Source organism: Artibeus jamaicensis, unplaced genomic scaffold (genome assembly GCF_021234435.1).
Source record: "Artibeus jamaicensis isolate MK-2021 breed Jamaican fruit bat unplaced genomic scaffold, CSHL_Jam_final contig_47, whole genome shotgun sequence".
NCBI lineage: Eukaryota > Metazoa > Chordata > Mammalia > Chiroptera > Phyllostomidae > Artibeus > Artibeus jamaicensis.
This window is the reverse complement of record NW_026521848.1, coordinates 886,354-910,426: the sequence shown is the minus strand read 5'-3', so window position 1 is coordinate 910,426 and position 24,073 is coordinate 886,354. Positions and strand designations below refer to the sequence as shown.

Genomic DNA, 24,073 nt, shown 5'->3' with positions numbered 1-24,073 from the left:
CTCTGCCCGTGTCTTCCCCATCCTGGCCCTGAGCTGTCACAGCCTGGACTGTGGGTCCGCTGACAATGGATACCAAGGTTGTCTCTGTCATCCACTGTATAGTCACAAAAACGCCTAGCAGAGGGCTGGACACAAAGCAGGCGCCCAGGAAAAGTTTGTTAAATGCCCAGGCAATGTGGCAGACAGAAATAAAGAGGGCAGAAGTGAAACAGTGCTGGTGTCCACAAAGTCTGAACCGGTGGTGCCCCACCCCCACAAGTTTTCACCTGGTTACCCAAGGCCAGTTCTAACTGGATGGAATCTGACAACCGAGTTGTGTTACACTGCAGAACCAGTATAACATCAGAATGGATTTTGCCGGTGGTAGAGGAGGGGAGAGGAGGGTGTTGCAGTGGACCTGGGAAGAGGCTGGAGGTAGCAAGAGAAGAGTGGGTCTCACTCAGGCCTGGGAAAGAAGGTGTCTCTGGGGAATAAAGTCAGGGACAATAGATTTCAGAGGGACATGATTAAAGGGGCCATTCTTCCCTTTCCTCCTTCCAAACCCGTCCCTGCTCTAGGTTCCTCATCTCAGGCCCCACTGTAACCTGGTCCCCAGGTTACAGCTCCCTTTCCTCCTGGACGCTGCCCCCTCTCCCACCTGGTGGTTCCAGCCAGGCTCCACCCACTCTCTCTTCCCCTCCTCAAGATTTCTGCCCTTTCCTCCTGGGCCCCCAACCTCCACTCTTGCCCTCCTCCCACCCACCTTCACACTGTATCCAAGGGAAGTTCTATCAGACCCAAACCTTCCTGTGTCCCCTCACTACCAATCAGTCCCCTGCTTCCCGCCTTGCATAAAACTTCAGAACAAAGTTTAAACTTTTTACAATGACTCTGCACAATTTAGCACCCAGGGAACAGTCTCTTGGGTTGACCACGCCTCATCTCTGAGAAAATAATCATTACCGCAGGGGGTAGATTTTAGCTCTTCTCGGGCTATCCCAGCCCTAGCTCTCCTAGCTCTTCTAGCCTCCTGGTCTTTGCTCATGCACTTCCTTCTGCTCAGAACGCCATCACACCTTAGGGCCTCTTCCTGGCTCATTCTTACAAAACCGGATTTTGTAAGAATTTCAGGTGGGACCTCTGCTGTTCAACTGAGCCTTGTTTGCTCCCCAAGTTAGGCCAAGTGTCCCCTGTGGGTTCCCACTGCCCTCCATCAGAGGGCTTCTCCATCAGAGCCCTGGCCACTGTGGGTTGTCACCATCAGACTGTGAGATGTGTGAAGGCAAGGCTCACAGCTGCCTTAGTCTCCACTGGGGCCTCAGCACAGGGCCAGGTGGAGAACAATGACTCAAGAAACTGTAACTAAGGAAATGAATGAAGGAACGTTCAGAAAACCTTACAGGTGGGGCGCGCAGAGACATCAAGATACCCACAGCCAGGTTGGACTTTCTAGTATAATCTGAAGCTCTTGGCTCAAGGTTTATTGCTCCCTTCCTTTGTTCTGCATTTCCCAGGACGCTGTCCTCCTGGGCGGGGACAGAGCCCTAGTTGTACTGGTGGCAAGGGTAGACGCTGCGTCCATCATACTCATTGGTGGTGAGGCAGCGCAGCATGAAGTGGCCCAGATCATGCTTGGAGATGACCCTCGAGGGCCCGTGTCCATCCAGGGTCACTGAGTAGGCCCCAGTCAGTGGCTGGTCTCCTGTGAAGTAAAGACAGAGGGGACGGATGAAGATGTGCTTTTCCCATCCCCCAACACGTGGTCACTACGGTGGTGGCTCTGGGGCCTGCAGTGTGCCCAGCATGACCGGTGTTAGAGCTGACAATGTACGAAGCCCTCTCCACCTGCAGGGCGCTAATCTACACCCTTCCCTTCATTCATCCGACAGATCGTGACTGATGACCTGTTGTGTCAGGTGCTGGGCACTCGGCGAGGGACAAAGCAGACACGGATCCCTGCTCTCAGCATGCAGACATTTGCTAAGTAGAGACAACTAATAAGATAGGAAAGTACAACAGACCATATGTTAGACTGGGAGAAATAACGCAGAAAATGGACCAGGAACTGTTTATTAACTCTGTTTTACAAGTGGAGACACTGAATCTTGAGGAGAGGAAGTCACGTGCCAGTGGCAAAGGCTAGATTTGCTCTAGGTATCTCCGTCTGGATGCTTTCCAATCTCTGCACCCCTCTGGGGGGACCAAGGGACATGTCCCAGTCCCACAGGTCTGGGCGTGGGTCTGTGTTCTGTGGGCAGTGGGAGAGTGCACTTTCCTGACCTTGTGAACATGGAGTTGGTGTGTCCTGATGCCAGGACACAGTGCAGTCTTCGTTAGACAATGCAGACAGAGGATGCCCACGGCCTGGCTATTGCAGGGCATCTCGTGGATGCATTATAATAATTTTAAAACAATACCCGCCAGTGAGCAACTGAATTTAGGGATCAAAGGCAGCACACCAGCACAGGCACAGCCCGGAGTCGGGTGCACCCTTACCCTCCTGGCATTCCTACTAAAAATGTCCACTCTGTGCCCGTGAGAACACAGCCAAAAATCCAGAATGCGGGCATTTAAAAAGATGCCAGGCCTGGTTAATGTTGTGAGAAACATGAAAAGGAAAAAAAGATGTGAAAGACTGCTCCGGATTTAAGGTAGTGTGGCAACTTACCACAGTGCGGATCCTCGATTGGATCCTGACTTGGGGGAAGGGGGAGATTGGAAGACATTTTTTGGCAATCAGGGAAATGTGACTAGGACGTGGATACTGAGTGATATGATAGAGTTCACGTCAATTTCCTTGGTTCATTTATGGTCCTGTGGCTTGTATACAAATACTTTTCTTCTCGGGAGATTTCTACTGAGGTTCTATGAGTGAAGTGTGAGAATGTCTGCAGCTCACTCTCAGATTGTTCTGTCAAAAATACTAATGTAAACCCTGGCTGGTGTGGCTCAGGGGCTAAGCACTGGACTGGGAATCAAAGGGTCGCTGGTTCCATTCCCAGTCAGGGCACCTGTCTGGGTTGTGGGGCAAGTCCCCAGTAGAAGGTGCATGTGAGGCAACCACACATTGATGTTTCTCTCCCTCTCTTTCTCCCTCCCTTCCCCTCTCTAAAAAAAAAGTTAAATAAATAAAATTTAAAAAAATATATGAGCACATGCTTGGGTTGTGGGCCAGGTCCCCATTTGGGGGGGCATATGAGAAGCAACTGATCGGTTTTTCCCTCCCTCTCTTTCTCCATCCCCTCCCCTCTCTCTAAAAATAAATAAATTAAATATTTGAACAAAATACTGATGTATATATAAAATATTAGATACACGGAAAGATAATTGAGAGCTAGCCAGTTATATATAGAAAGATAGGACAAAATGCAAATAAAGCAAAAATATTAAAAGCTAAACCTCAACAAAGAATTTTAGGTATTTATACATTTGAATTCCTTCAACTTTTCTGGAGGTTTCAGTTTTCATGTGCACACATAAAAAAAAAAAAAACCCTGAAGAAAGTACTCTGTGTTAAATGACTGTTAGGCGTGACCTCCCTGGGTACTTATTCCAAGCCTGGCAGGCCAAGAAGCAATATGATGAGCCTTGTTTACAGAAAAGGAAACTGAGGTTGGGAGGCCAGGGGTTGAGGTTTTCACCCAGCTTCTCCACTAGGCAGCTACACTGATTCGAACAAAGCTCAGGGTCCTGGGATCTTAGGGTCCTGATACAGTCACTTAACTGAATCTAAACAGTGAGCCTTCTTTCACCCTTGAGAGGGTGTGTCGTTCCCAGGTCCTGTCAGGGGCCCCAGACAGCAGAGGGCAAGGCAGAACTGTTCTTCCAGCGGGCAGGCGACCGTGATGGGGTCCACGGGTCTGGCCTCTGAGTCTCTGCACTGCTGTTCCTTATCCCAGTCCTCCCTTCCCTCAGCCCTTTACCTGACTCCCTCCCTCACTGCAGGAAGCCGTCTCCTCAGAGAGCCTATGCTTCATAAACAGCATGCGATTACTGCTCCCTTCACTGTGCTTGTTCATTCATTCGCTCACCGTGGTGATATCATCATCTTTATCCCGCCCCCCACTAGAAATGTAAGCCTCACCAGAGTGGGGGCTCTATCACCAGTGCTCGTGATGGTGGCCAGGCCCACAGGTCAAATGCAAGAGACACGTGTTGAATGAATGGCTCTCTCCCTGGGTCTGACTCTGTCTCTGTGTGGATTACAGGTGTGGGAGGGGAAAGAGGTTGCAGGAGCTGTTTACTTGTTCCCTCCACATCAACACTGCGAGAGGTGGTTCCCCTGTGTTAGTTCTTCTGACAAACATTTACTGAACATCTACTATATGCAGGGTCCTGTTCTAGGTGCCAGGATCACGGCTGTGATGGAAACAAGACAAGACCCGTGCCTCCCAAGAGCTGCCATCCTAGTGCGGGAAATACACTAAATAAGGTAAAGAAATGATGTGACCTGGGTGGTGAAGCAGAAGTCCCCTTCCTTTGAATCTGGGCCGATCCTAGGAACTCGCTTCTGTTAAACAGAATGTAGCAGAAGCAGCACCGAGGGACCTGATCCCAGGGGAGGCCAAGTGCAGGGGTCCAGCGACAGTCGCACCACCCATCGGCGTGCCTGAGAGGAAGCCTTCCCCGGGACTCCACTCCCAGCTACTGAGCAACCTCAGGCGTGAGCCTCTCCCCCAAGTCACCTCCGGGCACTGAGACTGAAAGTCATAATGCACGAGCGGTTTGTTCAACAGAGATAACCAAAAAATGTTAGAAAGGAGAATAAAATCAAGCAGAAAAGAGAACAGAGAGCATAGAGGGAAGGTCTGCAACTTTGGATGGGCCAGGAAGGCCTGGCAGATATCTCCAGAGGACAGGAGGGGACAGGCTGGTGGCCGGCTTGCAGCTGGGTCCTGGTCTCACTCACCTATGTGGGGCGGCATCACGGCCACGTACTTCAGACCCGAATCCTTTAGCACCTTGTGCATCCGAATGTGGTCATTGGTCACGTCCTGCAGTCTCGGGGGCACCTTGGCCGGGTCCCAGAGCAGGAAGGCTGGGGGGGACACAGGGCAGCGTCATCCGGGAAAGGAGGACAGCGGGGCCAGGCGCTCAGCCCACTGGGGACTGTGCCAGGACACAAGCCCGCAGGGGCTCACTGCTGTCCCCCAGCTGCTTCGGGCTGCAATGATCTTTCCCTCACAGCCCACATAAGAGCTGACCGCTTCCCACCCCGTCTGCTCTGTCCACTGTCACCTCCTGCCTGGACCATGGCAGCAGCCCCTTCGTGGTCTCCCTGCCTCTGTCCTCCCAATCTGCTCCCCCGAAGCAGCCACAGGGGGCCTGTGAAGCCCCAGAGGAGCTGGAGCTCATCCGTGGCTGTACCTCATTCAGGGTAAAAGCAAAGTCCCCATCAGGGCTCACAGCGACCCACCTGACCTGGCCCCATCAGCCCTATGACCTCACCACCCAACTCTCCCCTTCACCCGCTCTGCTGAAGCCACGCTCTGGCCTCACAATCTTCACAACAGCTGATACCGCTGCCCAGAGCCCCCCGTTGTCTCACTGCACAGCCCTCCCTCACGTCACTTCCCTTTCTGGGAGGCAACTGGTGTGAGGAACCAGGTGAGGAGTGGACTGTGGAGACAGACAGCCAGGTATCACACGCCAGCTCTGTAGCTGTGAGCTGTGTGATCCCGGATAAGCTGATGGGACTCCACTGCCTCCGCTCCCTTAGCTACACAAGAGACAACAGCTACTATTTACTGAGCACCTACTATGTGCCAGCATGAGTCCTCAAAGGAGTTTTGCGAGGAGGAAGTGGCAATCACCCCTGCGTTCAGATGGTGCCTAGCGTACTCAATAACTGTTACCTGTCAGCATTAACTACTCCTGTTACGAACCCTGCAGCCTTCTTTTTGCATTATTTGTGGCAACTGTTCATTCAGTGTGTATTGCCTCATACATGGGGAGCTCTGTGAAGGTAGAGACTTGGTCTGCGTACCCATAGCCCTGTCACTTCCCCTAGGAGGTGCTCTCTGACTTGGTCTCAGGCTGGGTTAAGCACCTCCTCTGGGCTCCCAGGATTCTAAGCTTCTCCCTACCCTGGCCCTGACCCCTCTGCCTGGATCTCCCACCGCAGCTCTAAACCCTCTGCCTCCGCCCCCCATCCTGGCCCTGACAGCTGTAGCCTGTCACTGTTTTATGATGGCTCTGTTTACCACTTCCCTGTCACCTGTGAAATCTGTGGGTGCAGGGCCCAGGGCTGTTTTGGTCGCCACCCTGTCCCTGGCATCTCCCATGAAGGTTCAGGCACTGATCTTCATTAGATGCACAGTGGCTCGGGATGGCTGCGCCACCACCTTGCACAAGCCCTTGGGCTGTCCAGTTACCCGACCCCCCTTCAGCCCCACCCCTACAACCCCACCACCCACCCGAGGTGCAGGCCACGACCTTGTCCACGCCATGGGCCTTCATGGCTGCCACAATGTTCTGGGCACCCTCGGACATCACTGTGGTAGGACCTTAGAGGGGACAGAGAGTGGCTGTCACTGGCGGGCGGCGGTGGTGGTGGCGGGGGTGGCAGGGGTGGGGCCGGGGGTGGGGGTGGTGCTGGGGGCCGAGGTGCAGGTGTGGGCCGTGGGCAGAGGGGGGGCGTAGTACTGAGGTCATTGCGGGTGCCCAACAGCACGATGACGGCATCCTGCCCAGCCACGGTCTTGTCCACGTCAGCTGCCTGCCGGACATCGCCCACCACCACGTGGGCCGGCTGGGGCCCCTCCGAGGGCAACCTGGAGGAGTCCCGCACCAACACTGTCACCTCATAACCTGCGGGCAAGAAGGACAGAACGGCAGGTCAGCAGGCTTGTGGGCTGGCACTCCTGGGCTCCAGGGGCTGGGTCCTGCTGGGACCATGAACCTTCAAATATATTTCTGGCCCCCTGTTCTGAGGGAGTGGTCTCCAGGCATTTTTGTTGGTATACACACTGTTGGTATTCGGCTGGTTGTTAAAAATGGGCCATTCCTTCCTGCCAGTTCAGAAATTTACCTGCACTGATGCCTCCAAGGGCCTCCCTGCCCTGCCCTCCCCCCTCCCTGAGATTTCTCTGCCCTGGGGCAACTAAGGGGTTAATGCCTGGTATCACACTGGTCTATGATCCCCAACCACAGTCCTGGAGGACACTGAGGCACAGAGGAAGACAGGAGCTGCCCAAAGGGTGCCGAGAGCTAGGATTTGTCCCCACACCTTATTTCTGGGGGGCCGGGCCCTGCCATAGTGGTCATTAAAGATTTTGAGCATTGTCTTGGTATGTTACTTCCCAAAAGAATTTTTGATAACTCCTGCCCCCGCAACATACACACCCATTTAAAAGTTTACAGCCAACCTATTTTTCCTTTGTTTTGAACAATAGCAAAAGATGCTAATGTTCCGGTGTATTGCAAATGGTGATATCAAAAAAATAAAATGATTAATTGTGCCTCTGTTATAGATTGACTATATTCCCTGAAAATTCATACGCTGAACCCTAACCCCACAGTGATGGTTTTTGGAGGTGAGGCCTTTACGAGGATGGGACCCCCATGTTGTGCCTTTAGAAGGAAAGACAAACCAGGGCTCTCTCGCTCCATCATGTAAGAACACAGCAAGAAGTCAGCCATCTGCAAGGCTGGAAGGAGGTTCTCAGCAGAAACCAAATCCACCTTGATCTTGCACTTCCCACCCTCCAGAACTACAAGTATAAGAAATAAATGTCTGGCCCTGGCTGTGTAGGTCAGTGGATTGAGTGCGAGCCTGAGAACCAAAGGGTTGTGGGTTCCATTCCCAGTCAGGGCACATGCCTGGGTTGCGGACCAGGACCCCAGTAGGGGGCACTAGAGAGGCAACCACATATTGCTCTTTCTCTCCCTCTCTTCCTCCCTCACTTCCCTGCTCTAAAAATAAATGAGATCTTTTTTAAAAAAGAAAAGAAATGTCTGCTGTTTAAGCTGTCCATTCTAAGGTATTTTGTTACAGCAGCCCAAGCGGATGAAGTCAGCCTGCATGTATCATTTTCCTGAAGAACAACCCAGAGCTCTCTGAGAAATGACTGCGGGGCCGGGGCAGGGAAAGGGCCAGCTGGTGAGACAGTGCTCACAGCACGATGGGGCTATGAATCAACAGAAACACATCAGTGTGGAAAAACCTGCGGGTTCATAATGATACTAACAAGGAAACCTTACTGGTTATCACCTGTCAGAGAATTAATCTCTTACTCTGAAAATAACAGAGGAAGAGGAGAAACAATGCAGTTGTCCCATTTCTCTTGACATCTGTCATCATCCACTTCAACAACAAATGGCAAGAGATTTTTACACGCTGGGGCAACAATGATGGTAGTAATGACAAACACGCATACAATACTCACTATGTGCCAGGTGCCAAGTGTCTTTACATATATTAACTCATTAATTCTCAAAGCAACCCCGAGTTTGAATTCCAGCCCTATCACTAGCTGAATGACACTTGTCGATCCACTCAACCCCTTGGGGCCTCAGGGATTTCATTTGTAAAGTGACACAAATAATAGTCTCCACTTTATAGGGCTGTTGTTGGTTTAAATAATATAACTAAAAGTTGATGTAGACAGATGATTTTTGACAAAGGTGCCAAGGCCATTCAATGGGGAAAGAATAGCCTTTTCAACAGATGGTGCTGGGACCACTGGCCATCTACACATATAAAAGGCTGAGGTTGGATCCCTACCTCACACCGCATATGCAAATTCACTCAAAAGTGACACCAGACCCAAGTAGAAGAGCTAAAACTATAAAACACTTGGAAGAAAACACAGGCATAAATCTTTGTGCCTTTGGATTAGACTCCTAGCCATGGCACCAAAAGCACAGGTAACAACAACGAAATAGATACATCATCAAAATTGAATACTTACATGCTTCCAGGGACACTCTCCAGAAAGTGAAAAGACAATGCAGGATGTGGGAGAATAAGTTTGCAAATCAAATATCAGATAAGGGACTTGTACTTAAAATATAGGTATAAAGAACTTCCACAGCTTGATAAGGAAATAGCGAATAATCCCATTACAAGCTGGGAAAAGATCTGACATTTCTCCAAAGTAGACACACAAATGGTTAATAAACATGTGAAAAGATACTCCACATCATCAGCCGTCAGGGAAGTGCAAACCAACACCACACGGAGATGCCATGTCGCTCCCACTAGGTCTATAACAAAAGGACGGACAGCAGACGCTGGCGCGCAGTGGGGAATCGAAACCCTCGTACAATGAATGCTGAGGGGAATGTAAAATGGAGCAGCCACTGTGGAAAAACAGCCTGGCAGTTCCTCAAATGGGGAAACAGGGTTACCCAGCCATTCCACTCGAGAGAAATGGAAACACACAGCCACATAAAAATTCGTACACAAACGTTCATAAGAAACATTATTCATGATAGCCAAAAAGTGGAAACGATCCAATGGCCACCAATTAAATGGATAAATAAAATGTGGTGGGTTCATATAATGTATCCAGCAAAAAGAAATAACACACTGATACTTGTTACAACATGGATGAGCCTTGAAAAAGATATTTTTGCTAAGTGAAGACTGCAGACACGAAGAACCACATGTTGTATGATCCCACGAGTATGAAATGTCCAGAAAAGGCAAATCTACGGAGACGGAAGGTAGATCAGTGGCTGCTGGGGGACGGGTTGGGTGGGAACATGGAGGTGACTTCTAGGGGTTTCTTTGGGGTGATGCAAATGTTCTAAATTGTGATGATATTTGCACAACTTTGTGAATATGCAAAATACCACTGAACTATATACACTTTAAAGGGGCAAATTGTACAGTGTGTGAACGGTGTCTAAAGAAAACTGTCATAAAAATACAAAATGAAAACAAATGAAAAGGTTAGGGGCGTGCCTGGCACGGGAGCGAGCGCTCCGTGGGTGTTGGCTGTTGGCTGTTACGGAGCCTTTTAGCCATCTCACAGTGCAGGTTCCCGCCTGGCCTAATCCGCTCTGGGCCCTGGCCCCGGTCTTCGCCCCCTGTAGTCCACATTCCACAGATCAGCCAGACAGAGCCCCAGCGCCCTGAGACAATACAGTCCTCCCGGCAGCCTCCCAGGCCCCCTCACAACCAGGCCTGTCCTCCTCTCCAGCCTGCGCGCTGCAGACACTGTCCTCTTCACCCACTGCACTGTCTTTCGGTTCCTCAAACACTTCGTGCTCCTCCCTGCCCTGCACGTGCTCCCCTCCGCCTGGAGCACCCTTTCCCCGCTTTCCCCAGGCCCCGCCAGCCACTCCCGCTTCCTCAGTCTCGGCCCTGCTTATGCTGACCTGGAGTAAACCAGGGGCCCAGTGGGTCCAGCAAGGAAACTCCTTCAGTCTCCTCTAGAAAGAGAAGATCATCAGCTCCGCAAGGCATATTAAATGTCTAATCGCCATGGTGCACACCTGAAACTAATATGCTGTTACATGCCAACCATAATCGGAAGATAAATTCGGTTTTTTAAAAAGGAAAAGAAAGTGAAGATCACAGTCCCCGGGGTCCCCATGCCGTGTGACCACCTTTCACCGGGGAATGACACAAAGCCTCGGCTGCTCTCCCTTGCATCTGGGAGCAGGGGCTTTCAGTGGGCGGCTGTGGGTGTCGGTGAACTGCCACTGCACTGGTTCAGGCAGGTCCTGGTAGACTGCGGGCGTCTGGGGGGAAACACGCTCTCACAGACGGAGCTTTGATGCTCGATCTCAGCACCAGGGTGCCCGCCGATTGTTACATGATTGGTGAGTAGCGACACTTATTAGAAGTGCTGTGCTAAGCTCTTTTTACAAGTAAATGTGGCTCCCCCTCCACACCAAATTTTTAATACAACCGACATTTCAATTTTAATTTAAAAATAAGTTAGTGGCTATCGTACCAAACAGGTTTAGAATTCACAGATTTTACCCTTTACAAAGAATAAAAACATTTGTAAGGTATTTCCCAACTTCTTTTTTTACAAACCTCTTATTTCGTTCACAGTTTTCTGTGAATTTTTTATTTTGAAATAAATTCAGACCTATAGAAAAGCATCAAGGCCGAGATTTTCGTACTGGTTTTGCTTTACTCTTCTCTGTGTCTCTGTGTATATATATATATGTATCTATAATATACATAATTATATATGTGTGTATATAAATATATTTATACATATATAATTATATATGTAACATGTCTATAGTGTTTTCTTAGCTAGTTGAGAGCAAGGTTCAGAGTTCATGCCCATTTTAGGCTTTTTTGATCTCAGTCCTCTACACAAAATCTATTTCACAGCCCCATCCGTTATACGCAAATGCATAAAACCAGTATTTTACGTGCTATACATTCAGATACTGTCCTGACCAACTGCATCTATGTCAGAACTCACTACGACCCAGTTTGAAGAGCACCAGACTGCAAGAGCCCTGCAAGGTAGGTATTATCATAATGCCTTTGAAGGATGAGGAAACTGAGGCAGTTGTCAGTAGCTGAGCCGGAATCACACAACTGGGATCTGAGCTCACTCAGCCAAGCAGTGCTGACTTAGGACCAGCTGTGTGCTCAACCCGATTCTAGGCACTTTTGTGCACCACCCTATTTTGTCATCACCAGAGCCCCAGGGCACATACTAACAGTTTCATTCTGCTTAACAAACATCTAGGTACCTAGGTCCCCAGGCATTTGGCCACGCAGGTGGCTAAGTGGCAAAGCTGGTGTTTGAGTGTGGGCAGGCTAGCACCAGAGTCCACACCTGTCAGGTCGCAGCCGCACAGAATCACCGAGGTGAATAAAACTGACCTATGCAAAAACCTGCCTGGGCCACAGGGAGAAGGCAAGGCCTCCTTAGGCTCCAGCTCTCAATTCCCCAGGGTGCAGACCCAGGTGTGACCAGCAGGGTGGATGAGCAGAATTCAGTGGAATTCCGGATTAAGGAAAAGGTTGTACCCAGTTCCTCAAGGTGACTCAGCAGTTCTTAACTTCTCCCTCTTACAAATGTTTATCAGCAAATTTGTTTCTCCCTTCCCACACAAGTCCAGGTCCAAACTAGGTCTTCCCGGGGAGGGGGAGAGAAGTGGGCCTAGGGGGAGCCTGCAGGCAGTCTCCCCAAGGGAGGGCTGGGCTAGGAGACAGCACAGAGGGGAATCCTGGGGGCCTCCACCCTTTTGGGGCACCCAGATAGCCGGTATCTTCGGAGTTGCCAAGACCAGCAAGGGCGGGGCCCTATATCTGAAACTCCCAGGCCAGGCTGGGTTTTGGCGAAGTCTGGGCAGTGGGGGCTGAAGGCTGCCCAGCTATCCCCTTTCCTGCCCGCTTCCCTGGGGCAACTCTGGATTTTTAGCTTCGTAGACTTTCCAGGGTCCCCAAGTCTCCACCAGGTCTGTCTCCGTGATCTTCTCTCCCTCAGATGGTTACAGCAACCATCCAGACTTTTCAACCTCCAGCCTTGGTGTCCGAGCCATGAGCTAGCAGGCTTTGGGAGGTTAAGAGCTAGGTTCAAACCCCAGCACGGTCACTTTCCAGTCGTGCGACATTGGGTAAGTCACTCTCCTCAGCACCACAGTAACGACACTCGTCCTGAGCGCCTGGATTTACACCTGTCATTGGAGTCCCCCAGCTTCCCAGGGCCAATTGCTATTCCTGGAACTCACATAAGACTGGTCCTCATAGCGTTCCCCACTTCTGCCCCCCTCGGCACCTGCTTTGCCCTCTGGGTCCTCACACACCAAGGCACTGACGGCCCCAAAAGGCCTGGGCTTGACCCCACGATGCCCCTCCCCAGCGCTCTGCCTGTGCGCCCCGTGACTTCTCACGCCCGCCCCAGCTCATGCCTGCTTGCACCGCCTGAGCCAGCGTGGTGAGCCCGGTCTTGCCGGTGGCGCCGAAGATGGCAATCTTCTTGACGGCCATGCTGCGAGGTCGCGGGGGGCGCGAGGTCGCGGAGTGTCCGGACGCGCGGGAACCGACTGACTGCGGGGCCGCGCTCCGCGTCCTTCTTCAGCGGGAGGGACTGGACGGGAACCGCTCGGAGGACCACGCCCCGGCCCGCCCCCCGGCACCGCGCTCAAGCCCGGGGGCGGGGAAAAGCGGGCCCCGCCTCCAGCCGGGAGAGGGTGGGCGGAGCGCGTCTCCATCTGTCTCCCGGCACCGGCCCCTTGGCCCGCCACTTAGACTGGGAGGTGTCGCCGTCCGTGACGGACAGGAAAAGGTGGCTCCAGTGCTCCGCCTCCGCGCTCTGGACCCCACCCCTCAGGGGGCAGGGCGAGGGCGGGCCACGCCCACAGTCCCTCCCGGGCCACGCCCCCTCGCCCGGGCCCTGGAGGTGGGTCTGGGACTCACGCCGCGTCCCCGGGGCCTCCCAAGGGAGAGAAAGTGAGGGAGGACAGCCACTGTGGGTGCGAGGGTTTGACCCTGTGTGACTGTGTGCCTATGTGTCCGCGTGATTCTGTGGGACCGAGTAACCCCAAAGGAGAGCATGACCGTGGACACCATTTGCCATCCTCTGTGTGTAACACTGCGTTGCAGAGTGGCACTTGTGTGACACCACGTGTGGCAAACATTGATCTGCTTTTGTGTGACCTTGTGGTGACACCCTGGGCTACACCGTGTCAGTCCGTGATGCCATCTGCACCCACGACTCTGGGGAACATGCGAATGTGAGGCGTGTGGAATATGTCGTGAGAGTGTGCGACTCTGTTACAGGTGACAGTGTGACACTCGTGTGCCATGTAAGGATGTGTGACACTGACGCCGTTCGAGTGTGTGGCTGTGGCTGTCGCGATGCTGCTTGTGACCTCCTGTGACACGACGTGTGAGTGTCTGATACTGCGGGGTGTGTGGCCCCGCGTGAGTGTGACCGGTGTGCAACAAGGTATGCGATCCTGCGCGACCGCGAAGTTGTGTGTGATGTGGGGATACGTGGCACTCCTTGTGACACCCGCAGGAGTGTGGGACAGTGTGCGGCGTGTGTGTTTGTGTGTGGCGCCGCGTGCGTGGTGGTGGTGGCACGACCTCAGTGTCACAGCGAGTGACGTTGTCGGGCACTGTGCCAGTGTGGGGCCCGGTACGAGTGGGTGATCGCGCGTGAGTTTGCTCGTTTGACCCCGTATGACCCCCACATGAGGGGTGACACCGGAGTGTGTGAGTGTGGATAATGTTTGTGATACTGTTTGTGACTCGGTACGTGTGACGTTGCTAGAGTCTGTGACCGTGTGTGATGCTGCCTCTGGCCCCCCAGAGCGCACCTGTGTATCATACGCCGCGGCCAGGCGTGCGACCGCGCGTGGGTCCCCGCTGCAGGCGGCCGGGACGGCGCGGGACGCAGGCGGGAGGGGGTCCCGAGGGCGCGCGAGCGTCGTGGCCGCGCGAGCTGGGGGGAGGCGCGCGGCGGCGGCGGCGGCGGCGGCGGCGCATGCGGATCTGACCGAGCCGCGGGGCCCGCGAGGCCGAGCGGAGCCGGGTCGCTCCGGGCCGGGCCACCGGCGCTGACAGGGACGGCAGTCGGACGCCGAGAGCAGCGGAGACAGCAGCACCGGCGGTCGCCGGCCCAGGTGAGCAAACTGGGGCGCAGAGCCGCTCCCTGCAGCATCTCCCCACCTGCCCGAACATCCCTCCCCCGCGCGCAGGGGCGGTAGCCTGAGCCGCCAGGGTCTCGCTGGCTCCGGGGAGGCGAAGGGTCGAGGATGGACTGAACCCCTACCTCCCAACCCAATTCAGTCTCCGCGCCATGCGTGAGTCTTCCACGCAGGCCTCGTCCTTCCCAGGCCCCCTCCTTGGGAACCGTGACTAGACTGCAGGGAGAGAGAGGCGCGGCCTCTGAGAGGTGAAAGCAGGTGCTCCCACCCTCAGCCTTGCACCCCATCAGCCTTCGCTGGGGCCACAAGACACCCCTTTCCATCCTTCACCCTCCACCGCTTCCTTCTCCATTCAGTCTCGTAATGGCCAGAGCTGCTGGAGGGCTGTTCTCCGGCAAGCCAGGCAGCTCACGGAGTGCCAAGTACCTCCCCGTTCCTCGGTCCTCCATTGAGGAAATAATTATGTTTACTATTTCACGGGGAGGGAAACTGAGGCACCGAGAGGTGAGCTGCAGATACTGGGTTAAAGATACGTCAAGAATAAAGCAGGATTTGGACTCATTTCTGTCTGACTCCAGCACAGGCACTTTGATTGTGAAGATAGGTGACCAGAGGAGGAAAATACTAGCAAAGACCGTGTTTTGAGGGCTTGTGGGTACCAGGTACCATGCACCTTGCATTATTAAATCATTTTATCTTCCAAAACCCCGAGGACATGGGTCCTATTATCCTTACCATTTTATAGATGAACAAATTGAGGCCCAAAGAGGGGAAGTGAATTGGCCAAGGTCACACAGGTGGTAAGCAGCCATGTGCCCACATAACTTTCCATGGAAGAAGAGTAACAGTGGATTTCGGAATGTCCACCAAAAGAGAAAATGTCCACCACAGTGGCCGAGATCTAGACCCTGCCTTCCTAGAATCTGGTGGGTTGGCAACTGTCCGAATCTTTTGGGCAGGGAGACATTGATTTCCTCCCAGGTCCCTCCTTCCTTTGTCTCAGAATCAAGCTCGAATCCCTGGAGGGTAGAGGAGAAGTATCTGCTGTCTCCTACCTCCTTAAAATTCACATTCACAACCTGACTGTTCTAGAGTCAGACACTATGTCAGTTAGCTATTGCCACAATAGTGCTGCGTAAGAAACCACCCTCAAACTTAGTGTCGTAAAACAGAACGTGTAAACAGTTATGTGGCCATGGCGCCTGAGGTCAGTGACTGAGGCTGGGCTCATCTGGCTCATCCGAAATTCACCTGTGAGGGTGGGAGGGGGGTGTTCGCCGCCGACCGCTCTCCTTGGTGTTGGTAGAAACATCCGGGGCTGTGGCCCTGGACTAGCCCTGCAGGGCTTTTCTCGTGGCTACAGTCAAACACAAGCAAAACCAGGCAAGGTCTCTCGAGTCCTGGGCTCAGAACCTACCAGCACTTCCACCTAATTCTGTCCATCAAAGCCAGGGGCCAAACCCAGAGTAAAGCGGTGAGCACGTCCCCTCACCCTGCTCCTCTGCCCCTCCCACTTGCCACAGCAGGACACCAGAGAGCTGTGTGAGAAAGGCTCTAAGGCAGAATTGGAGCCACGGATGCAACGAATCATTCATTCCATCACAGTGCCTGTTGCCTGCATCTTGGCTACTCACTAGCTCTGGGACCTTGGGCAAGTGAATTAACTCCTCTGTGCCTTAGTTTCCTTCTCTTACCATGATAGCCTATCTTTAGGGAATCTGTGAGAATTAAATAAGACAATGCGTACAAAGTGCTCAGTACAATGCAAGTGTTCCATACGTGTTCATTATTGTTATTGCTGCATTATAGAGTTGTAGCAACAATAACAGTGACAAAATTTTCCCAGCCCCTACTGTCGTCATTATTATGCCCAGTTTAGAGACAGGGAAATTAAGGATGGGAGAGAAGCTAGGACTCACAGCCACTCGCTGTGTGAAGTGGGATCTCTGAGCTCGGGCCCCGCCGCCCGCCCTGACCTGCCTGCGCCCACCCCAGGCCTCCCCGTCCCCGATGGCGCAGGTGCCGGGAGAAGTGGACAACATGGAGGGCCTGCTGGCCTCAAACAACAACAACCCGGCAGCCCGCTGGGAGAGTCCGGATCGGGGCTGGGACCGGGAGCAGCCCGCAGCCTCCACCGCAGCCGCCTCCCTGTTTGAGTGCTCCCGGATCAAGGCCTTGGCAGGTACCTGGGAAAGGACCGGGGTGGGAGTGACAGGGAGGGAAGGGAAGGGACTGCTGGGGTGTTTCGCGTGTACCTACCTCACTGCCTGGGGACCCTGGTGGCCGGGAGGACGGGAAGACAGTTCCAGACACCGAGAACTTGAATATTTAGCTCAGCGCTGTCTAATAGAACGTTCCATGATGATGGAGAAATGTTCTCTACCTGTGATGTCCGATATACTAAGCAGTAGTACTTGTGGTTACGGGCACTTAAAGTGTGGCCGGTGCAACCTGAGGGACTGGCTTGCGATTTTATTTCATTTTAATTAAATAGCCACATGTGGCTTGTGGCTGCTGTACGAAGGAGCAGGGCAGCCTTAGTACCTCAGAGCTGTGTACAGTCCCAGAAACGTGAGATTTTGTAAGCATGCTTCCTGAGAGTCCTGAAATGCCGAAATGCCGGATTTGAGGACCTGAGAATGTTGGACTCGAACCTGAGACCTTTAGAAACAGACTCCTGTAAACAGATTTTTATAATCACAGGCCTTAGAGATTTTAGTCACTGGCTCCTAGGATCTCAGGCCCTTAGAAATCTACACTCTGATACATATAGATCCTAGGCCCTTATAATCCTAACCCTTTGGAGTTCCTTTTTTAAAAAATAAAGATTTTATTTACTTATTTTTTTATGCCTTGGTTGATGTGGCTCAGTGGATCGAGTCCAGCACTCTGAGATTCAATCCAATGAGTCGCTGGTTCAATTCCCAGTCAGGGTATATGCCTGGGTTGCAGGCCAGGTCCCCAGTAGGGGGCGCACAAGAGGCAACCAGACACTGTTGTTTCTCTCCCTTTCTTTCTCCCTCCCTTCCCCTCTCTCTAAAAATAAGCAAATACTATCTTAAAAAATAAAAAGAGAAAGGTGGGTCCTCAGAGAGAATGACCAAAGCTTCCTGCTTTAGCACTGAAGCCCTCAGGGACAACTAGGATGGTGGTTGGTCTCCTACTTCGATGTTTTAGATGTTTTAGGACAATATAAGCAAAGGCCAGAGAGCTGTAGAGTTGTAGAACCGTAGACCTTAGAAGTTAGGAAATGTAGACCCTCGAACCTTAGGACTGTGGATTCATGTGGCTTTACAACCTCAGAAGAGTTCAATCGTCAGCCTAAAAAAATTATGAGCAAAGACCCTTCAGAGACGTGTAACTTCATAGTCATAAGCTTTGAGAACATTAAACCCTTAGCACCTTTGACCTGGAGTGCTTTACATATAACATATGTATTGTTATAATCATAAAATCTTGAAACCCTAAAGTCAGAATTAGTTCCCTTAGAATCTCAGACTTTTATTAACTCAGCATTTGACAATCATGGGATCTCTGATACTAAGATGTTTGGAACTTTGTCATTAAAGGATGCCCAGCAGGGTGTGGAACCCGAGGGCCCCTGGGAAAGCAGGTGATGCAAATGAGTGAGTGGATTGGGGGCCGCGGTCAGCTGGCGAACAATGCTCTGGACACCGGCTCTTAGAAGCCTGAGTGCTTGGGAACATACCAACGGAGGATTCCAGAAGTTATTATTTCATCTATGAAATATTTATTTGGTGCCTGCTCTGTGCCTGGCCTCTGCTGGAGAATACGAGGGACAGAATGGTGACTGAGTCAGCTCGGCCCTGCCCCTACAAAGCTCCCAGTCCGGTGGGAGAGTTAGATCCAGCCGGATAGTGCTGTTGCGGAGGGGTCAGGGCGGGGATGGGGGAGGCACAGGGGAAGCCCAGGGGCTGTAGGAGTCCGGATGAGGGGCCTGATTCTGCCTGCAGAATCAAGGAGTGCTTCCTGGAGGAGGAGATATCTAAGCTGAGGCTTAAAGGATAAAGAGAAGTGAAACTCTGATGTGGAGAGTAGAAGGCTGGTTATTCCAGGCAGAGGGAACAGCATATGCAAGACCCCCAAAGTTGGGAGTGACTTGAGTGAGGAGGGTAAGTAAACGACGATGGGAGAAGAGCCAGTGGGAGCCACAAATTGAAGGGCCTTGTCGGTCACCCTGAAGGATAGGGGACACCAGGGAGCTAGGGTAAGATTTCAAGCAGGGATGAAATATGGCAACATGAAGACCAAGGACTCTTCACATCTAGAATCACTGACTCACAGAACGCCCGTGCTGGACCTCAGACGGTACCTAGTGTAGAGAAATGCAGAGATCCCCTTTAAGAAAAAGTGTTTCTCATACACTCCCTGTGGCTACTTAAAGTATAACTGTAGTTTCTTAAACACACACAAACATACGCTTCTATTTATATGTCTTTTTTTTTCCTTGCCCCGTGACATTTTTTCCCATTGCTTTTAGAGTAGAGGAGGGATGGATAAAGGGAGGAAAAGGGGGAGAGAGAGAGAAACATCTATGTGAGAGAGAAACATTGATTGGCCGCCTTCTTGTAAGCACACCAACTGGGAATTGAACCAGCAACCTGGGTATATGCCCTGACCTGGAATCGAACTGGCGACCTTTTGGTCTACAGGACGGTGCTCCCACCAACTGAGCCACACTGGCCAGGGGCTGTTTATATGTCTTCTGCCTACAGTTCTCTACAACTGAAACACATAATATTGGACTCCAAACCCAAGCCCCCAAACCAGGAACGTTCACATTAACAGTAACTCGGGGATGCTGCTATTCTGCGAAACCACGTTGCTGCTCAAAGTGCGAATGTGACCTAGACTGCTGGGGTGCGTTTCTGTTTACATCCCTTTGCCTGCTTTTCTCGTGGGTTTTTTTTTCTTTTTTTTTTTTTCCATATTCAAACTAAGGCCAAACCTTTGAGCAGAGTCCTCTGTAACATGATTTCACATGAAGACATTTAAGAAATTGTCCGGACTGTCTCTCGGAAAGTTCCCTCAGTCATGTCCCACATTTGCGGCTTGCTGTTGTGTGTGAGGCCCTCCTCCCCATGATCTATCCGTTTACCGTTTATTTCCACACCTCACACCAGTGCCTTCTCTCCCACCCACGATCATCCTATCCTTCCCATGAGGATGATTTTACCAAATGTGCACCGCTAATTAGTGTGTACGCGGACATATATTTTAACTCTTTATTAAAGTACTACACGCATATAGAAAGGCAACTAAATCGTGAGTGCCCGGCATTTCCACAAATGAGCACCCCCTTGTAACCCACCCCTGGACAAGGACGCAGAAGCAACAGCGCAGACTAGCTCCCGCTCCGGCCGCCTCTCGGTCGCTGCACCCCAAAACAGCCACTGTCCTCACCTCTAACAGTGCCCATTCCTTCTGCTGGTGTGTGAACCCCGTGTGAACGGAGCCGTGCAGCGCGCACTGCTATGAGTCTGCGCTCCGCCGGCCAGACGGCTCCGGGTTGGCCTGGCCTCGCAGGCGTCCTTCATGGCTGCATGGCCGGGATCTTCCACGTGACATTTTTAAACAGGCAGGCATTCTTAAAACATGTGACACCTGGCTATTTAGTCAGGGACACGGACCTCTCTTCCCTTAGACTGTCACATAAAAAAATGACAACAGCCACCACAACAATAGCTGTCCGGTATGAATGAATCAAAATTATAGCTTTTTGTTGTTGTTGTCAGATTGGCAAAAAAATACAATGTCTTTTGGTGGGCTGCAGAACTTCAGTGATTAGTCGATGTGTGCCATGAGGTGAAAAAGGTTGAAAATCACTGCTGTATGGTATTCCAGCATGGGACTCTGCCCCCTGCGGACCCGGTGACCTGGTGACGAGCGTCTGGGCGGCTTCTAGGTCAGCACCGTCACAGACGATCGCAAACTAGTCACGGTAGCACACGAACTGTTACACGTGAAACCATGACAAGGAATTGCTGCTCTAAACTTCTCAGTACTCATTTCTGGTGGGCATAAGCACTCGTTTCTGCTTGGCTTCCCCTCCCCCCGCCCCCGCTGTGACATTGTTGGGACACAGGGTAGGTGTGTATCTAACTTTAGTCGAAACTGCCAGTTTGGAGTATTTTGCATTCCTCCCAGCAGTGTCTGAGTGACTCAGCTGGCGTGTATCCAAACTCGCCGTGGTCATTCTTTATAATTTTAGATATTTTGTGGGTGTGCGTTCTATGGTGACTTTACTTTGCATTTTCCTGATGACTAATAACAACTAATGACGTGGAGCACCTTTTTATAGGTTTATTAACTATTCGAATATTCTATGTAGTGCCCCCTCAAGTCTTTTGCCTATTTTCCTGCTTTTTTTCTGATGACTTTCGGTTCTCATATGAGGCAGGACCCCCCCCCCAAAAAAACCCCAGAATTTATTTATAAAAACTGTGTTTAAACTTCAATTACCTTCAAAGTACTCTCCATTTGATGCAATACACCCACTGAAACATTTTTTTTTCCCACTGCTCAAAACACTTTTTGAACTCGTCGGCTTTGATGCCTTTTTAGTGCTCCGGCCATTTTTTGTTTCACCTCTTCCACATTCACAAAACGTTTTCCTTTGAGGACGTTTGTCAGCCAGGAAAGCAAAAAAAAAGTTGCGGGTGAATTAAGAAGGGTGAGTTTTTTGGTCAAAAACTGCTGAACACACAGTGCAGTGTGGGCAGGTGCATTTTCATGAAATGGGCAATTGTGTTGAAAGAGTTGCCAAAAAATTTTACCAAAGCCAAACACAGCCTCTCACAACAACGCCAACTGGTGCACGGATACAAATGGGTTCCTAGAACACTCACCTAGTGGAGGAAGCCTGTACTACAAGGGGCCACCCTCCAGAAAATGATTCCATATTTTTGGGGTCCCCCTGGTATGTTCTGGGTCCAAGTCCTTTATCAGGTAATATGTTCTGTATCCTCTCCCACTTCATGGTTTGTCTTTTCATTCTCTTAATGGTGCTTTCTGAGGAATAAAATTTCTTAATTTAAATGTAGTCTAACTTAAGAATTACTTTTTTTAAAGTATATTTTATTGATTATGCTATTACAGTTGTCCCATATTTTTCCTCCTTTGAATTCCCCTCCACCCTGGACCCCCCTCCCACCAGCATTCTCCCAGTTTAGTTCATGTCCATGGGTCATACACATAAGTTCTTTGGCTTCTCCATTTCCTGTACTGTTCTTAACCTGCCCCTGTCTATTCTGTACCTACTATTTATGCTTCTTATTCCCTGTACCTTTCCCCCCTCTCTCCCTGCCCCCTCCCCACTGATAAGCCTGCATGTGATCTCCATTTCTGTGGTTCTGTTCCTGTTTTAGTTGTTTGTTTAATTCATTTTTGGTGGTGTTTTTTTGGTTCAGTTGTTGATAATTGTGAGTTTTTTGTCATTTTACTGTTCATAGTTTTGATCATCTTTTTCTTAGATAAGTCCCTTTAACATTTCATGTAATAAGCGCTGAGTGATGATGAACTCCTTTAACTTGACCTTATCTGAGAAGCACTTTATCTGCCCTTCCTTCTAAAGGAAAGCTTTGCTGGATAGAGCAATCTTGGATGTAGGTCCTTGCCTTTCATGACTTTGACTACTCCTTCCCAGCTCCTTCTTGCCTATAAGGTTTCTTTTGAGAAATCAACTCATAGTCTTATGGGAACTTCTTTGTAAGTAACTGTCTCTTTTTCTCTTGCTGCTTTTAAGATTCTCTTCTTATCTTTAATCTTGGGTCATGTAATGATGATGTGCTTTGCTGTGTATTTCCTTGGGAATCTCTGAGCTTCCTGGACTTCCTGGAAGTCTATTTCCTTTGCCAGATTGGGGAAGTTCTTCTTCATTATTTGCTCAAATAAGTTTTAAATTTCTTGCTCTTCCTCTTCTCTTTCTAGCACCCCTATGATTCAAATGCTAGAACATTTCAAGTCCCAGAGGTTCCTAAGACTCTCTTTATATTTTCAAATTCTTGTTTCTTCATTCTGTTCTGGGTGAATGTTTATTTCTTCCTTCTGTTCCAAATAGTCAATTTGAGTCCCAGTTTTCTTCCTGTCACTACCAGTTTTCTGTCTATTTTACTTTATTTCACTTTGCATAGCCTTCACTTTTTCCTCTATTTTGTGACCATACTCAGCCATTTCTCTGAGCATCCTGATTACCAGTGTTTTGAACTATGCATCTGTTAGGTTGGCTATCTGTTCATCGCTTAGTTGTTTTTCTGGAATTTTAATCTGTTCTTTGATTTGGGCCATATTTCTTTTTTTTTTTAAGATTTTATTTATTTATCTTTAGAGGGGAAGGGAAGGAGAGAGGGAGAGAAACATCAATGTATGGTTGCCTTTCTTGTGTCCCCTGCTGGGAACTGGCCTGCAGGGAACTGGCCTGCAGGGAACCCTCCTGCAACCCAGGCATGTGCCCTGACTGGGAATCGAACCACGATTGTCTGGTTCGCAGGCCCGCGCTCAGTCCACTGAGCTACACCAGCCAGGGCTTTGGGCCATATTTCTTTGTCTTGCCACACCTGTTACATTGTAAGGGGTGGAGCCTTAGATATGCACCAGGGCCGAGCAACCCATGTTGCTCAGTGGTGGCGCTGTCTGAGTGAGGAGTCAGAGAGGGAACAGCAGTGCTTTCTTGGCTCTTGGCTGGCTTTCAATCACTTCTGCTGCTCCCCACAAACAAATCGGGCCCTTCTGATGCTAATTCCTGGGTGTGCGGTTTTGTGTCTGCTCTAGGACCCTGTGGGTCTCTCCAAAGAACTCTCTCGTGAGGCTGGGAGTTTCTCCTGCCACCACAACCACCACAGGATTTGGGAGCCAGAGGTTTTAAGGCTTTATTTCCCCACTCTGGAACCCTGGTTTGCATGGTCTGTCCTGCTCCTCAGTTGTTCCTCCAGGTTTATCTGCACACAAGTGTGGGATCGCCAGCTGCAGCCTGGCCTGCCCAGTCCTCCAGCTGCTGCCTTGCTGGGAGTCCTCTCCACCCCAGCTGCCTGTCCCCACCCCTCCTACCGGGATGCATGAATGTTTCTTCTTTAAATCCTTGGTTGTTGGGCTTCCATACAGTTCAATTTTCTTGCAGCTCTGGTTATTTTTTGTTTTAAAATTTGTTGTTGTCCTTCTTTTGGTTGTGTGAGGAGGCAAAATGTATCTACCTACGCCTCCATCTTGGCTGGAAGTTGTAATTACTTTCTGTATGACTAACATTTTGTCTTTTTAAAGAAATATTTGCCTACTACAAAGTCATGGAGATATTCTTTAATGTTTTTCTAAAAAGCCTTGTTGTATTCCTTTCACATCTAGATTTATAACCTGAATGATATTTATTATACCTATTATTGCATATTAGTGTGTGGGGGTCAAGGTCCTTTCCCCCCACACATGGATATCCAGTTGACTCAGCTCCACTTATTGAAAGTAGTTTCCTTTTCCCTCCTGAACTGCAATGCCACTTTGTCAT

At 50.6% G+C, this 24,073-nt stretch overlaps 2 protein-coding genes across 2 annotated transcripts in view; one reads left to right on the top strand and one right to left on the bottom strand.

Moving 5' to 3' along the window:
• Nucleotides 1-1,419: 1,419 nt before the first annotated feature.
• Nucleotides 1,420-13,021, bottom strand: BLVRB (biliverdin reductase B). The gene is made up of 5 exons (XM_037133614.2): nucleotides 12,817-13,021; nucleotides 6,625-6,789; nucleotides 6,396-6,485; nucleotides 4,889-5,017; nucleotides 1,420-1,681 (listed from the first exon to the last, which is right to left on the bottom strand). The coding sequence occupies exons 1-5, from the start codon at nucleotides 12,893-12,895 to the stop codon at nucleotides 1,524-1,526; spliced, it is 621 nt and encodes a 206-aa protein (XP_036989509.1). The 5' UTR covers nucleotides 12,896-13,021; the 3' UTR covers nucleotides 1,420-1,523.
• Nucleotides 13,022-16,569: 3,548 nt separating this feature from the next.
• SPTBN4 (spectrin beta, non-erythrocytic 4) overlaps nucleotides 16,570-24,073 on the top strand; it is a 69,555-nt gene continuing 62,051 nt past the window's right edge. Inside the window, exon 1 of the mRNA XM_053667579.1 lies at nucleotides 16,570-16,741. Coding sequence (XP_053523554.1) covers nucleotides 16,570-16,741 — 172 coding nt within the window. The remainder of the gene's footprint in view (nucleotides 16,742-24,073) is intronic.

Bases quoted from the DNA above. Each gene is read 5' to 3' on its own strand.
- BLVRB (XM_037133614.2), bottom strand. From the start codon at position 12,895: ATGGCCGTCAAGAAGATTGCCATCTTCGGCGCCACCGGCAAGACCGGG. The intron at 6,790-12,816 runs GCATGAGCTGGG...TCTTGCCCGCAG, and splicing joins GGCTCAGGCGGTGCAAGCAG to GTTATGAGGTGACAGTGTTG. The intron at 6,486-6,624 runs GTACTACGCCCC...GTCCCCTCTAAG, and splicing joins GGGCACCCGCAATGACCTCA to GTCCTACCACAGTGATGTCC.